The sequence below is a fragment of the Anopheles gambiae genome, chromosome 3, assembly GCF_943734735.2.
Source record: "Anopheles gambiae chromosome 3, idAnoGambNW_F1_1, whole genome shotgun sequence".
Classification (NCBI taxonomy): Eukaryota; Metazoa; Arthropoda; class Insecta; order Diptera; family Culicidae; genus Anopheles; species Anopheles gambiae.
In genome coordinates, this window is record NC_064602.1 from 13,419,172 (window position 1) to 13,432,238 (window position 13,067).

The following is a 13,067-nucleotide window of genomic DNA, read 5'->3' on the forward strand; positions in this document are numbered from 1 at the left end:
CTATTATGAACTAGAGTTTTTTTTACCTTTTTAAACTGAAACCGCAGATTCTGAAACAATTCCGTTCGAAAAGCACACAAACCCGAGTACTCCAAGATGAGTGGTGTGTTTAGCTGTTTGTTCTTTTCCACTGCTCAAAAGTTCATTTGTTACTTTGCATAAATGGGTGTCAATTTATTTTCACCGTACCTTTCCACCGTTCTCCGAATGGGGGAAGATTTCGCCGAAAAGTGGCCCTTTACCGGAATTCACCGGCTACCTTTTCTCACGTAGTGCTATATAGAGAGATGGACAAAACTTTTGCAGTCGTACGTCGAAAGCACATTATCGTTGAGAAACAAACAAAGATTGCTATGATTTGCTGAGTAAGCTCATTTCGGAAGAATGACACCAGGCCAATGCAATAAAAAGTAAGCAACACTGGAACGTTGTTAAGCATAATGGACAGAAATAATGAAACATTTGGAGCGTTTTTCAAGCAATATTTATTTCCATTAGAACCACTGCGATGGTGGTGGTGAGGGCAGCCAAGAGAAACCTACGAAATATCGTTTGTTGGCACCTGACGTATAATCGTAGGGAAAAAGAAACCACGTTCTACTTTTCGGCAATGGCTGGCAAAGAAGAATGTTTTAAGATTTTAAGATTAGGAATTAATTGTTGATTTGAAGAGGCGAATGAGGCCAATCGGCTCAAAGTCTCGATAAAACATAAGTTTTGGAAAAATGAAAAAAAATCAAATAAATTAATATTTAAAACACAAAAAGTTAATAAAATACTGGAATTAAAGAGAACTACACTAGAACTACAACAAAAGAAATAATTTTTGTTCGAATAAATGTAGAGGAAAGCGGGGCAAATGGACCTGTTAAGGATTTTGGTCTGTATCTTATTGGTTAAACCACTTCACACTGTTATTTTGACGACAATCGAGGCTTCAACGTCTCATTCATGAAAAACAATCAGAAGTTTACGCAGTAATAACAAATATAAATGATTAAAATGAAATTTAAAAATCAACGTCAAAAGTGGTGAAAATGTATTATGCGGTTTAGAATGGTGGCAAAATGGTCTTACACAAAATGTCAAATCACATCAAAACAAAGGGGCAAAATGGACTACAACATTGGACTTTAGGCCTTGGTTTAAGCTCTTGCATTTTGATAGAATTGTGAGATTAGAGATTAAAGTATATTATTTGAGTGTTTTGTTGAATAATTTAGTAAAATGCTGGAATATTTCAATAATTCACGTGTTGTCAGTAATTTTTCTTGTCGTTATAGTATACATACAATTAAGGTTTATTTATGTAAAGCTAGTGTATTGTAGCAACCTTTGCTTATACCACAGCCTTATCATGTTGCGTCTGTCAAAACATAAAGACCATTTTACCCCAAATGAAACATTTTACAAACTTTAACGTTAAAAAGTTTACATTAAATTAAAATGGTAACTTTTTTCACGTAAATATCATGTACCTGAAAAAACATTTTTTTTGCTCTAATTGTATGTTAAATTCTTACGAAAGCTTGTTTACGAAAGCTTGTTTTTCAATCATTAGAAGTCATTAAAACCGTTTTAATTTTCCAATAATGCAGGTGACCATTTCGCCCCACGTAACCATTTTTCCCCATGTTCCCCTAATAATTGAACGATTCGACCAACCTGCTACCAACAATGTTTGCTTTATTTTTGCTAGAGTTTCCAATTAGATTCGATTCCATGAAATTTGTGATTTGTGAGGCAAGTTACTTGCCATCGAGCACAATTCGAGCTGCCTCAATTAACACGACTATTTCTTCAACGCCATTTTCATGCTCGATAAATTGCTCGCTACTTTACTGAAGCTGACTTTTCCCTTTTTTTTCATTCCACCGCTTACCCACCAGCAGCCCCAAGCCATTCCTAATGCTTGCGCGATACTATATAAATGTTTATTGTAATGGTAGCGCAAATGCCATTCGCGGCGCATACTTTGCGAATGCTGACGAGCGATAAAATAAGATTGTCGCTTTTACGCCTAAGAGCTTCTCGCCGTCTTGCACCTCACCTCGTTCGTCCTGCAATTCAGCCGTTCACATTGGGAGTCGTTCACGAAAGTCAAAGCATGAAAAAAGACAAACTTACATACACACACACCTCCCGCAAGAAACTGACAAAACACTTTTCACTTTTCCCCCGTCACATTTCACTCCCGCGATGGTCTGCGGCCGTGGAGGAAAGCATCTTTTATAGGCGAGAATGAAATGAAAATCGAACGAAATAAATCTTCCACCACCGTGCACAGCAATCTATCCAGCAGCAGCAGCCTGCCGTCCCGACCATTCCCCCACGGAGTCGGAAAATCGTCGCAAGTCACAATCGTGCAACAAATAAAAACACCGCGCACTGTACCGTGCCAGCGCAGCCGATGCCAGAAGTTTATGGTGATAAATTTTATTTAAAAAGATGAATGGTTTTGCGTACCAACGCAAACACACACGCAAGTACACACAGCTCGCTGCCGTCCTTTCGGACGGAGGCTTTATCAGCGGGGAGTTGTTGGGGAGGCCACCTCAACTCATCAATGAAGGACGAAATTGAAATAAAATCGTTACACACACAGCCTGCAGCTGGTGAAAAATGCAAATAAAATGTTTAACGCGCACATTGCGGGCCCCGGGAGTGCGGGGTGTGTGCAAACGGGTGGTGGTGGGGCCGCCTGGTGGAACCGGCCACAGGACCACTGCTGTCGCTTAGAATGGTGAGCGTATAAAATTATTATTAAGTTGCATGGCCACCCCGACGACGACGACGATGAAGGCAGCGGCGGTGGAAAGGCTTATGTTGGTGGCAAACATTTTTATGTTTGCTTTCAATCTTATTGCGAAAATAACATAAATTCAACTAACGCAAATATTCAATCGCTGCGCGCCACAGGTTAAGAGGCAACGGGCCTTTTGAATAAACAATGTGAAAATGTGATGCGTGATTGCTTTCGTGCTATAAATATGAATGATTTGTACTGATTAATTCGTCAAAGTTATAATTCCGTTACACACGAACACACTTTAAGCGTGTCATAAATCAGGATTCTGAGGATAGACATTTAAAATTGTATATAAAAAGCTAACAGTACTTCGTAATACGTTTTCCAAGCCAATGTCACATTCATTTCATTTTCAATCCATATTTATTATAGCTAACGTTGCACATAAACGAATTCAAACTCTCAACAACTAACTCAAACCAAATGTTTACCCAAAGCTGATTACTTGGTAGTGTCGCGCGCAAGAATCTACGTTAAAACTGTCACGTTTTTTTTTCTTTTTTACTTTTTTGTGTAAAAAGCGCTAGCCAGCTTCAAGAAATAAGTTGTACGTGTGAGTAATAACGACGAAATCCATTCGCTTTTTTTCCATTCGCTGTGACACGTTCTTTCACTCCGTGGAAAGAGTGCGGAAGTGGTAAGTGTGGGGAAAATTGTCAGCAATTGAAATGAGAGAAAATAAACGCTTTGCACAGCCCACCGCTTCGTCTCCAGAAATGGCTTCACCCGTTCGCTCGAGCACTGACAACTCATTCATTTCCATCAACCGAGAACGAAACTCTTGACTTGCATTTACCGGTTACGTTTTCCAACTTAAGAACGGTATACCGTGGGGCTTCCTCCGAATAGAGCTGTATGCCGTTGACGTTTAGGCGACACCGAGAGGAGGAGAAGGAGGAGCAAATGAATTTCATATCGTTTTTGTGCTCTAATTCGCTTCTCCACCACTAGCGACACATTGCCTTGCTTAGCTTTTTGTGTTCGTATTCTCGTTACGGCGTGGTACGGCAAATCGTTGGAGCTTTTCGTGGATATGTCTAACTGCAAATTAGTGAAAACTGTCCTTAATGCAGCAGGATGAGCATTTTCACAACGAACCAAAAAAAAAAAAAAGCTTTTCAATCGAATATTTTACGTCTTGTCAAGTCAACGCTATTTTAGACAGGCTCATAGAAGAAAAAAAATATAGGAGCAAGTTACGTCATGCTGTGAGCTGATGATACCCAACGCTAATGAATAATGAGCATGAAAATGCGATTACTTGCTCGCACCAATAGCATACGATCAAAAGAACACCGCGCTGGAACGGGAGAACGAAACCGTGCCGAAGGATGGGGCAGCATGGAAGAAGCGACATAAAATCAACTGTCAAAGTGAAAAAGAAAAGAACATTAATTAGATTGGCATTCTTGGACACTGTGGATGAGAGCCATTTAACAGCAGCGCTACCGGTAAGCCAATCGGTCAAGCGTCCGAAGTACATTACATTGTCATTTTCTAGCCGTAATTATTTCCACGAAGGACCACTTTTTGTGTGCCGGCGATGCGGCACGGTGGGAAATGATAACTTCATTTTTTTTTGTAATTAGAACAGTGACAGTGTTGCGCAGACGCTATTTACGACCAACTTTTAATTCATTTTCAGAGTTCCCTTTGCTCGGTTTCGCAAGTAAGTATAGGTCCCAAACGCCTTATAATGACGATATGGATTGGCTATTTTAGTGTAGCTGTTCAATGTTCAATAATTGTTGGAAAATTAATAAGTTACTTCAGAGGCATATAGACCTTCCTTAGAGCGCTTCTACAGAGTGATCTTATCATTCAAGAAGTTGACGTCATAGAAATAAATTGTAACTGTTGGATCACTCAGTTAATTGCTCATACTGAATGGGGGAAATAATGATACCAAAAAACCCCAGATATTCACCCAGATTCCCAGATTATCCTACAGTTAAGAATGTATATCTAGCCAATTTATTTCTGTCAAACTAACGTTAAGCTCTAAGCGTGTCATCAGTGCGTTTTCGCCGTCAGAGGAAGATTAAAATTGGTGATGACGTTTAAAGAAATACTGGACGGACAGATCGAGGGATGCTGCTTGGAGACCAGCAGGCTTCCGCTCCTGGGTGCCACTACGAATGTACCTCCGGGGAATAACGTCATACCACCTGTTTTATACGATTCCAGCTAAATGGTCATGAAAAAAAAAAAACAAAACATATTACACTTTACAAAATGCTAAACAATTTAACCTAAACCACGCGAGCTTACGTAAAGCATGATGCTGTGGGCGGGCGCTTTCACTTTGCCACCATTGTATCCCCGTTCGCTCACTTCACGCACGGCCACGTTGTACAGGTTCGGTACGAGGGTGTCCAGCCGACGCCGAACGCTCGGCTCGATCATGCGTGTTTCGTTGGCCCGGCGCACTTCACTCTCCGTCAGCAGATCGTGATAGACGGTCACCACGAACGGGACCCGGTTCACCAGCTCCTGCTTGAGCGGTCCAATCCTGTAGTACGGTTTGCCACCGAGATCGGTATAGCTGCACCGCAGCTTAATCTCGAAGAACGCCGTCCGGGGCGTCCGCTGGCCGCACAGTGGATCCATCTCGGTCAGCAGGTTTTCAAAGTCACGATCGCGGTCGCTCTTGTTCTGCAGCCGCTCAATATCCTTCCAGTCTTTGCCGAGCGACTGCAACCCCTCCATGATGCGCATCGTTTCGCGGAAAAAGGCGAGCGGATTTTGGCGATCCTGGGAATTTTGCAGCGCTTTCAGGTCGTCCCGCAGCTTCTTGAACTTGTCGACGTGGCCCTGCAGCGCTTTCGCCAGTGGCACCACGTCGGGAAGTGGCGGCGCTTCTAGCGCGTAGAAGCTAACAATACAGCCTAATAGAACTAGCAGCGCTATCAGCCCTCGGCAGGCAGACCGGCGGCAGAACATGATGGACGCGCGGGAGGGAACACAAACGAGCACACTTCGCGTCTTGAGGAGGTGAAAATTCAACTAACACTGTAGTGGCGCACGAAACGCACCGTGGCAAGCCACAGTTTCTTCAAGCATTGAGCTCCGGCTAGGAATTGGAACAAATCGTACAAACAATCTGCATACACATTTACCAATCAAAGTGTTTGCGCAGGTGTATTAATTCTCGCTACTCGAACAGGCCACATCAGACATTTGAGTAGGTTTTGGGATGGACACGTCAGTTGAAAAAAACCCTCGCGTTGAAGAAAGATTAATCTTTTAAGAAATGGCCAATAGTTGTTGAGAATTTAAGTTTAAATCACAGTTAAAGTAGTGAATAATACAATTATTTCTTCCACCAGTCGGGAGGATGAGTGGTTTTATTTTACTAAAGTGCTGTGTTGCGGTGTAAAAAAATGTTTCACTCACATTTTACACGGAAAAAAGTGTTTGTGAACACGTCAGTGTGTTTGTTCAAGTGAGCCACCATATTCAATTTCCATCCATGTTTGCTGTAGTTTTGAATTTTCACTTATTTTTCACCGTACGATAGTTTGCAGCATTCTGTCATTACAATCTCCCATTAAATTATTCATAAATCGTGTTAAATGGCTAAATTAGAAGTGATGCTGCGACGAATGTGGTGCAATATAATCGTGTAAGTACTCTCTGGTTCAATCACTCCCTCACTGGTGATCGTTGATTGCTTGACACCTGGTTGCACTGCAATTAAAAATTCATCGCGCACATCACACAACGCCTAACCGTCGCAATAAATTAGTGTCCCTAACATCATAAATGCATCACTCATCCATCCGCAAACCACTGTCAAAGGGCACCGGTGGAATGAAGTTAATTAAACAACCGTTCGTTGCGAACTGCATTCCAACCACAGTTGTACCGTGCTTCTACAACCTTTGCCTCGTCGCCATGGAATCTCTGGCATGTATATCAAATCATGAAAGGCGTCACACAATTTAATTTAGCCTCCTGAAATGGATTGGGTAATGTTAGTTTCCTTGAATTTTGCTTTCGAACGTAATTTTCACAGGAGAAAATGATAACACTTTCAATGGAACGTCTGCAACATACCACTACAATGTTTAATACAAAAGTATGTCAAATAGTTGAATGCATACAAGTTCACAAAAACTCCGCCCTCTGTATCATATCTTTATCGCGAGGACAGACTTTACTAAAATCGTAGCAATATATAGCAATAAAACGAGTTTATAAGCTCACTGACGATGTGAAGAAAAATATGAAAATAAAATTATACAGTCTTTCGTACCTGTTTGGCCCGCGGGAAGCTTATTCCGGCGGCTAGCCCGACAGCAAATCGTGCTCACCCAAGCGCAGCCCATTGAGTGCCATTTAAAATCCATTTTCATCGACCGAATTAATAGTCCACCCGATGATCAGGTGCGATGGTGGAATTGGAAACATCGACAAAAATGAAGAAAACTTGTAACAATGCTACTGTGTTCGCTGTCTTTACCAGAGTTCGCTTGTATTTTGCTTTTTTATTTCTTTTTTGCTATTCACAATATCTTACACTTCCTCGTAAGTCAATCGAGTTAATGCCGCGGAATAATCAACGATCAACACTGATGATGTTGATGGTGCTTGTCGACCATCGGAGGTAGGAGTGGGGTTGTAAAAAAAGCAAATGAAACATTTTCCACAGTTGCGGTTCAACAATACAATCTACCAACCATTTCGTTTTCCATAAACGAATCTTGTTGGGTTTATTCCGATTGGGTATCATTTTTTTCAATCGTTATTGAACCGATTACTTATAAGATGCCTTCTACGAAATCCTGAGGTATGCTTGATAGCAAAAATCAGTAATACCACTGATTTAAAGCTTTTATTTTTGACCATAAAGCAAGTGTTATTCAAAAGTGTGTGTATTTTTAACTGAAGCAGTGTGTGCAGTTTGTGTATTAAAGTTTCCATAGTGTAACTACAGTTAAAACATATTTTTCATGACTAAAATTTCAAGATAGCTTAACTTAGTCGACCACTGACGACAAAGTCAGGCTCGCGAGCTAAATCTGTTTGGCTGGCAGGTGCGTATGTTGTGCGTCGAAAAGAATAAATAAAAAGTTGGGATACATCTTGAAAGTTATAGTAACATTTCATTGACTTTTAAGATATATAAAATGGTTTTCAAGATTTTTTTTATAAAATAATAGTAAATTCCGGAGTTGAAGTTCATGTTTTCTTTGTTCATCAATGATGTCTGTAATGTTTTACCTCCTGAAGGTCATCTCCTTTATGCGGATGATATCAAAATCTTTTTACCTGTGTCCTCTTCTTCTGATTGTATGAGTCTTCAGGATTACCTTAATGCATTTGTTCATTGGTGTTCATCCAACTTACTTCGCTTGTGCCCTGATAAATGTTCTGTTATTTCTTTCTCTCACTCTCTTTCTCCAATTTCATTTAACTATAGTTATATATAGTATATATACTCTCTCTAACTCGTCTCTCTCTCGTGTTATGTCCATCCGTGACCTTGGTATTATACTCGACAGTCGTCTTAACTTTAAACTGCAGCTTGATGAGGTTCTACTAAAAGCTAATCGAACTCTTGGGTTTATTTTACGTTTTACCTCTATTTTTAGAGATCAAAGCTTCTTAAGAAACCTTTATTGTGCTCTGGTAAGGCCTCTTCTTGAATATGCTAGTATCATCTGGAATTCTCCTACTATTGATGGCTGTTCGAGAATTGAAAGCATTCAGCGCCTTTTTACCAGGGTTGCTTTTCGTCGTTTGTTCGGTGCTGCCTCACTACCTCCCTATGAAACGCGATTGCAGTTATTCAATCTTCACTCTTTAAGCTTCCGCCGCCAAGTGTCTCAGGCATGTTTTATTGCTGGCTTATTACTTTCTGATACTGATGCTCCTGATTTACTCTCGTCCATCTCGTTGTATGTTCCCTCTCGTTCCCTTCGTCCTCGTGATCCTCTGTCAATTGAAACACGTCATACTCTTTATACTTTCAATGATCCTATTCTATCCTGTTTCAGGTTGTTTAACCACTTTTACTATCTCTTTGATTTCGACTCCTCTCTCAACTCTTTCCGTAACCGTATTTTTTCTTCTAATTCTCTTTAATTATTCTTCTAAGTTTCATTAAGTTTTGATAGTCTCTACGCTCTACCTATGTTTTTTTTTCTTTAATTTTTTTTGCTAGGTCTAGACTAGTTTAGTTAGGCTTAGTTTTTCATGATTTATTTTGTTTATTTGTTAGGGTTTATTTAGTTTTAAGTCTGCTTTATTTAGCCTTGATGGCGGATATTGTATTAATAAATGAAATGAAATGAAATGAAATGAAATGAAATGTATCCATGATTTTTAAGCAAAAATATACTTATATGGCAATTTTCACTAAACACAATGTTATTGGCGACAGAAAACAACAATGTTAACAATGTTATTGGCGACAGAAAAAATTAAATATGTTGCATTTTTGTTTGTTGCAAATGCCATTACCCAAAAGAAGTACCAAATGTCTACAAGACCTAGATAAACAACAACAAAAATGCATTTTTTATGACGGAAACAACTATTTACTTGAAAAATTTACCGACCGACCTGGCATTCCAGATTTCTCATTTATTTTGATACATTTCAAGAAGTGCTTCGATCGAAGAAAGAGTTTCACTTATTGTTACTTAATTGAGAATTACTATCCTTATTTCGCTAGCCATCTACCTATCTTTTAGTAAATGAAGAACGGTAGAAGCAAAAATACATCTCACTTTGAAAAAGTTCTTATTGTTCTACTCACACCTATACTCTTAAACAATCCTACGTTCAAACAATGCAGTACGTTTTTTTTCAGTTCTCTCATTCCGGAAGGTGTCCGAAACTATGCCATGGGGCAGCAGTGCTATACACACCCTGCCCCCTTTACCAACCAGATGATGGTGGAGAATTTCAATTTCCATCGCAATTTCTAATGCTCGAAACAAGATTTTTGCCAACTTGAGGTCTTCATCAGCGTTGACCTGCGTTACTCGCACGAGCGGCGCTGTACCGAAACCTTCTGGCAGTGTACCGTAGTGGTCAGCCAGCGATGCCTGCGCTCTATTCTTCTCGACTTTACGCCTCACTGTGCTGTGCATCCTTTTGCATCAACAGCTGGGAAAAGTTTTGATTGAATTTTTGCCGACTAGCTAGCAACGGCGATGGCCAGCAGAGGCACTCAACCCAGCAAAACACGCGCCCATCCCGGCAGTGGGTTGAAGAGTGGAATGGTTCTGTGTTTGCCGGTGACATCTGGCGGGAAATGAACTGAACCCGACGCCCGGGTGGGAGTTAAAACCCCTCTTCCATCGTCCTGCCCGAAAAGGCAATCATGGGAAAGAAAAGAAGGTGATTTAAACGAAACATTGTTTCCCCACAGCCGGCAGACAGGCAGCAGGCCAGTAGGTCCGCCGTGGCCACCCCTACGCTACGCTGGACTCGCTCGGAAGTGTTTGCCCAATTTCCAAAGCACAAAGGGAAGGAGGCATGAAAAACTTCACTCATTTTGTCTGATCGCGCGACACCCATGCCCCCCCCCCTCCCACACCCCTCATTTCCCCCCTTCGGTGAGGTGAGGCTGCACCGGGAAACAAGATGAACTTTATGAAGCAAATCCAATTTGCAACCCGTTGATGGTAATTGACAATCGCCCGAACGATATTTCAGAGTAAATTTGTCAAAAACGGGCCACTGCAGCACTGTGCCTCGGTGTGTGTGTGGTTTTGTGCTGCTTCGATCGTACCAGAAACCCGTGCTGTTTCGGTCTTGCTCGGGCAGGGGGAACTGGTAAAAGTTTTCGCACCTCTGCTCGCACAATTCTTGGCGCTGGAACTAATTAAAGAATACGATCTTGTTAATTAACGGAAGCGGCCTTTTGCAGTGTGCGCGCGCTTTTCGTTTGTTCGCATTTTTAGGATGCTACAAAAAATGGTTTTATAACAAAAGGTGGTACAGCACTTACAGCAGAAGGAGGCAAGCTTAATGTGCCGATGGGGTCGCTTAAACATTTTTAATGAGCGAAATAAAACCATCAAGTGTGACCGTACGGTATTGCAGACAATGCTTTTGGACTTCTGAACACTCCATAAATGATTCGCGCAGCATAAGAGTTTGCATATCTTAACATTCATAATTACACATTGATTACTTCTAATGGTCCCCTAACGCATCTTCTGAATATCAGACATACAATCGACATGACTCTTTAATTGTTCTTCTTGGGAAACATTATTCAATAGCCTTTTTTAATACACAGCAATGAGAATACAAAAAAAGAAACACATAACACTCACCATTTGATACATTTTATCTCATCATGCTCCAATGACGATCAATACCGGCAGTAGACAAACGAATAATTGATAACGTCTTATCTGGAGCAGCCTTTGCCAAGAGATAAGTCTTGATCAGTAAAGCTCCTATCAATCGCATCCCGTCAGAACAAAGCCGCCCCTTCTCAACCAATGTCATCCTAATACCGTGTCTTGCTGTCTGTCTTATTTGATCGGAGCCGAACAAGTAGAAATAGCGGTTGTATCACCCGACAGTTAAATTTTATGGCAACAGTTATAAAGTTGTCATTATCAATTATGTAACGACCATTTCTACCCAATTATAAACACTGTACTTTGGGGGAAGAGAGAAGAAAGATGCACGCACCAAGAAGAATGCTTTTGACGCCATTAAAATGGTCATAAACGAGGAAGTCCTACGGTGTTTTGGTGTTGCAATGTAAAGCGATGTACAAATTGTGCGAAACTATTCTACTTTCAGTCTTTTCTAGTTTTATACAAGTTCTGTTCCTGTTGCTTTGTATTTGCTCTTCATTTTTTTTCTTTGTATTCATTATGTTGTTGTTTTTTTTTTTGTTATCATTCGCCCACCCACCTTTTCGATTAAAAGCAGACAGTGCAAGGAGATCCATTTCGACCGTTAGTCACCTGACGAAAGCTTTGGACAAAAAGGAAAAGCTCCTTACCGCACCACCATCAGCATCATCCCTTACTTCACCGCCACCGATTTACGGTTTTACACTCTCTTTCTCTCTTGGTTTCTGTCTACGGGGTTCTTTTGTTTAATCTTCCCCTTTAATGGTGTGCCGCCCCCTTCGCCACGGTTGCCTCCTCCGCGGCGATGTAGAATTTTACGCGATGTGGGGTAGGGGGGTGGGGGGGGGGGTGAAATTATCATAATTTACTCGCCACCAACCATTTCGCCGCTGCTACTACGCGGGTGTGTTTTATTTTGTGGCTTGATTGTTCTGGAAGTTTGCAACATTTTCCCGTAAACCAAGGTGTGCGGGTTACGAGCTTTGTCGTTTTATCTCAGGCACCTTGCTCCAGCAGGAATTTATGGGGTTTTTCTTCTTCTTCTTCTTCTGTTATCTCACAAACCTCGTAACCCTGTTGTTGTGTCGGGAAGGGAGAAGGTAGATGAAACCATAAAGTACATCCCTGTAGCGAATCAGTCACTTCGCAATCTTTTAATCCTTTTTTAGAACAAAACAAAAATGCAAAGGAACATAAAGACTAGCAGCATCTTGTGTTCAGTGTTCAGTGTAGTAAGATAACATGAAGCTATTTTATTTTGAAAGGATTTGTTTTGATAGCACTGAATAATTATTACAATCATTAAAAGGTGCACACGCATGGAGATGACCTTTTTATACTGCACACAGCTTACAGAAAAAAATTCACAAGACGTATTATTGCCGCATTGTAATGTTTCTATTTTGTTTCTTTTGTGAGTTCATTGCTGTGATTTTTTTGCTTGCAGAATTCTCTATAGTTTCTTTCTTGATGATGCAATAAAATATTAATCATGTTTTCAATTTTATTGCGTAATATCCTGGAGATTTGTCCCTTGGTTAGACCATAGTGCCTAATTTCTCGGATAAGACTGTACTGACAACACCTTTAGCCTTCTGTTTATTCTTATGCCTTTTTTGTGTCTTTGTTATTACCTCAATGTTTAATTCGAGTTACTACAATTGATAGACTGTATTGTTTATTTTTAAATTTTAAATAAATTTTTTAAAAACAAATAATAGATTATTTTCCATCATTGCAAACATCAACAGAATGTTTACAATATTCCACTCTATCCCTTAGAAATAATCCACCAAATGATTGAACTGTTCTATACTATAATGTGATTTAAAACCTGTCATCTAGGACTGTATCATATAAGTAACATTTATTTTAGAATCTACAGTAAAATTATATGCCCGAAAAGCTACATACATGTACGTACA

At 40.4% G+C, this 13,067-nt stretch overlaps 2 protein-coding genes across 7 annotated transcripts in view; both read right to left on the reverse strand.

Moving 5' to 3' along the window:
* Positions 1–13,067, reverse strand: part of LOC1275461 (polypeptide N-acetylgalactosaminyltransferase 5) — a 78,314-nt gene that overhangs the window by 30,702 nt on the left and 34,545 nt on the right. The window lies entirely within an intron of this gene.
* LOC133393035 (uncharacterized) lies at positions 4,761–6,864 on the reverse strand. The gene is made up of 2 exons (XM_061656091.1): positions 5,081–6,864; positions 4,761–4,996 (listed from the first exon to the last, which is right to left on the reverse strand). The coding sequence occupies exons 1-2, from the start codon at positions 5,750–5,752 to the stop codon at positions 4,823–4,825; spliced, it is 846 nt and encodes a 281-aa protein (XP_061512075.1). The 5' UTR covers positions 5,753–6,864; the 3' UTR covers positions 4,761–4,822.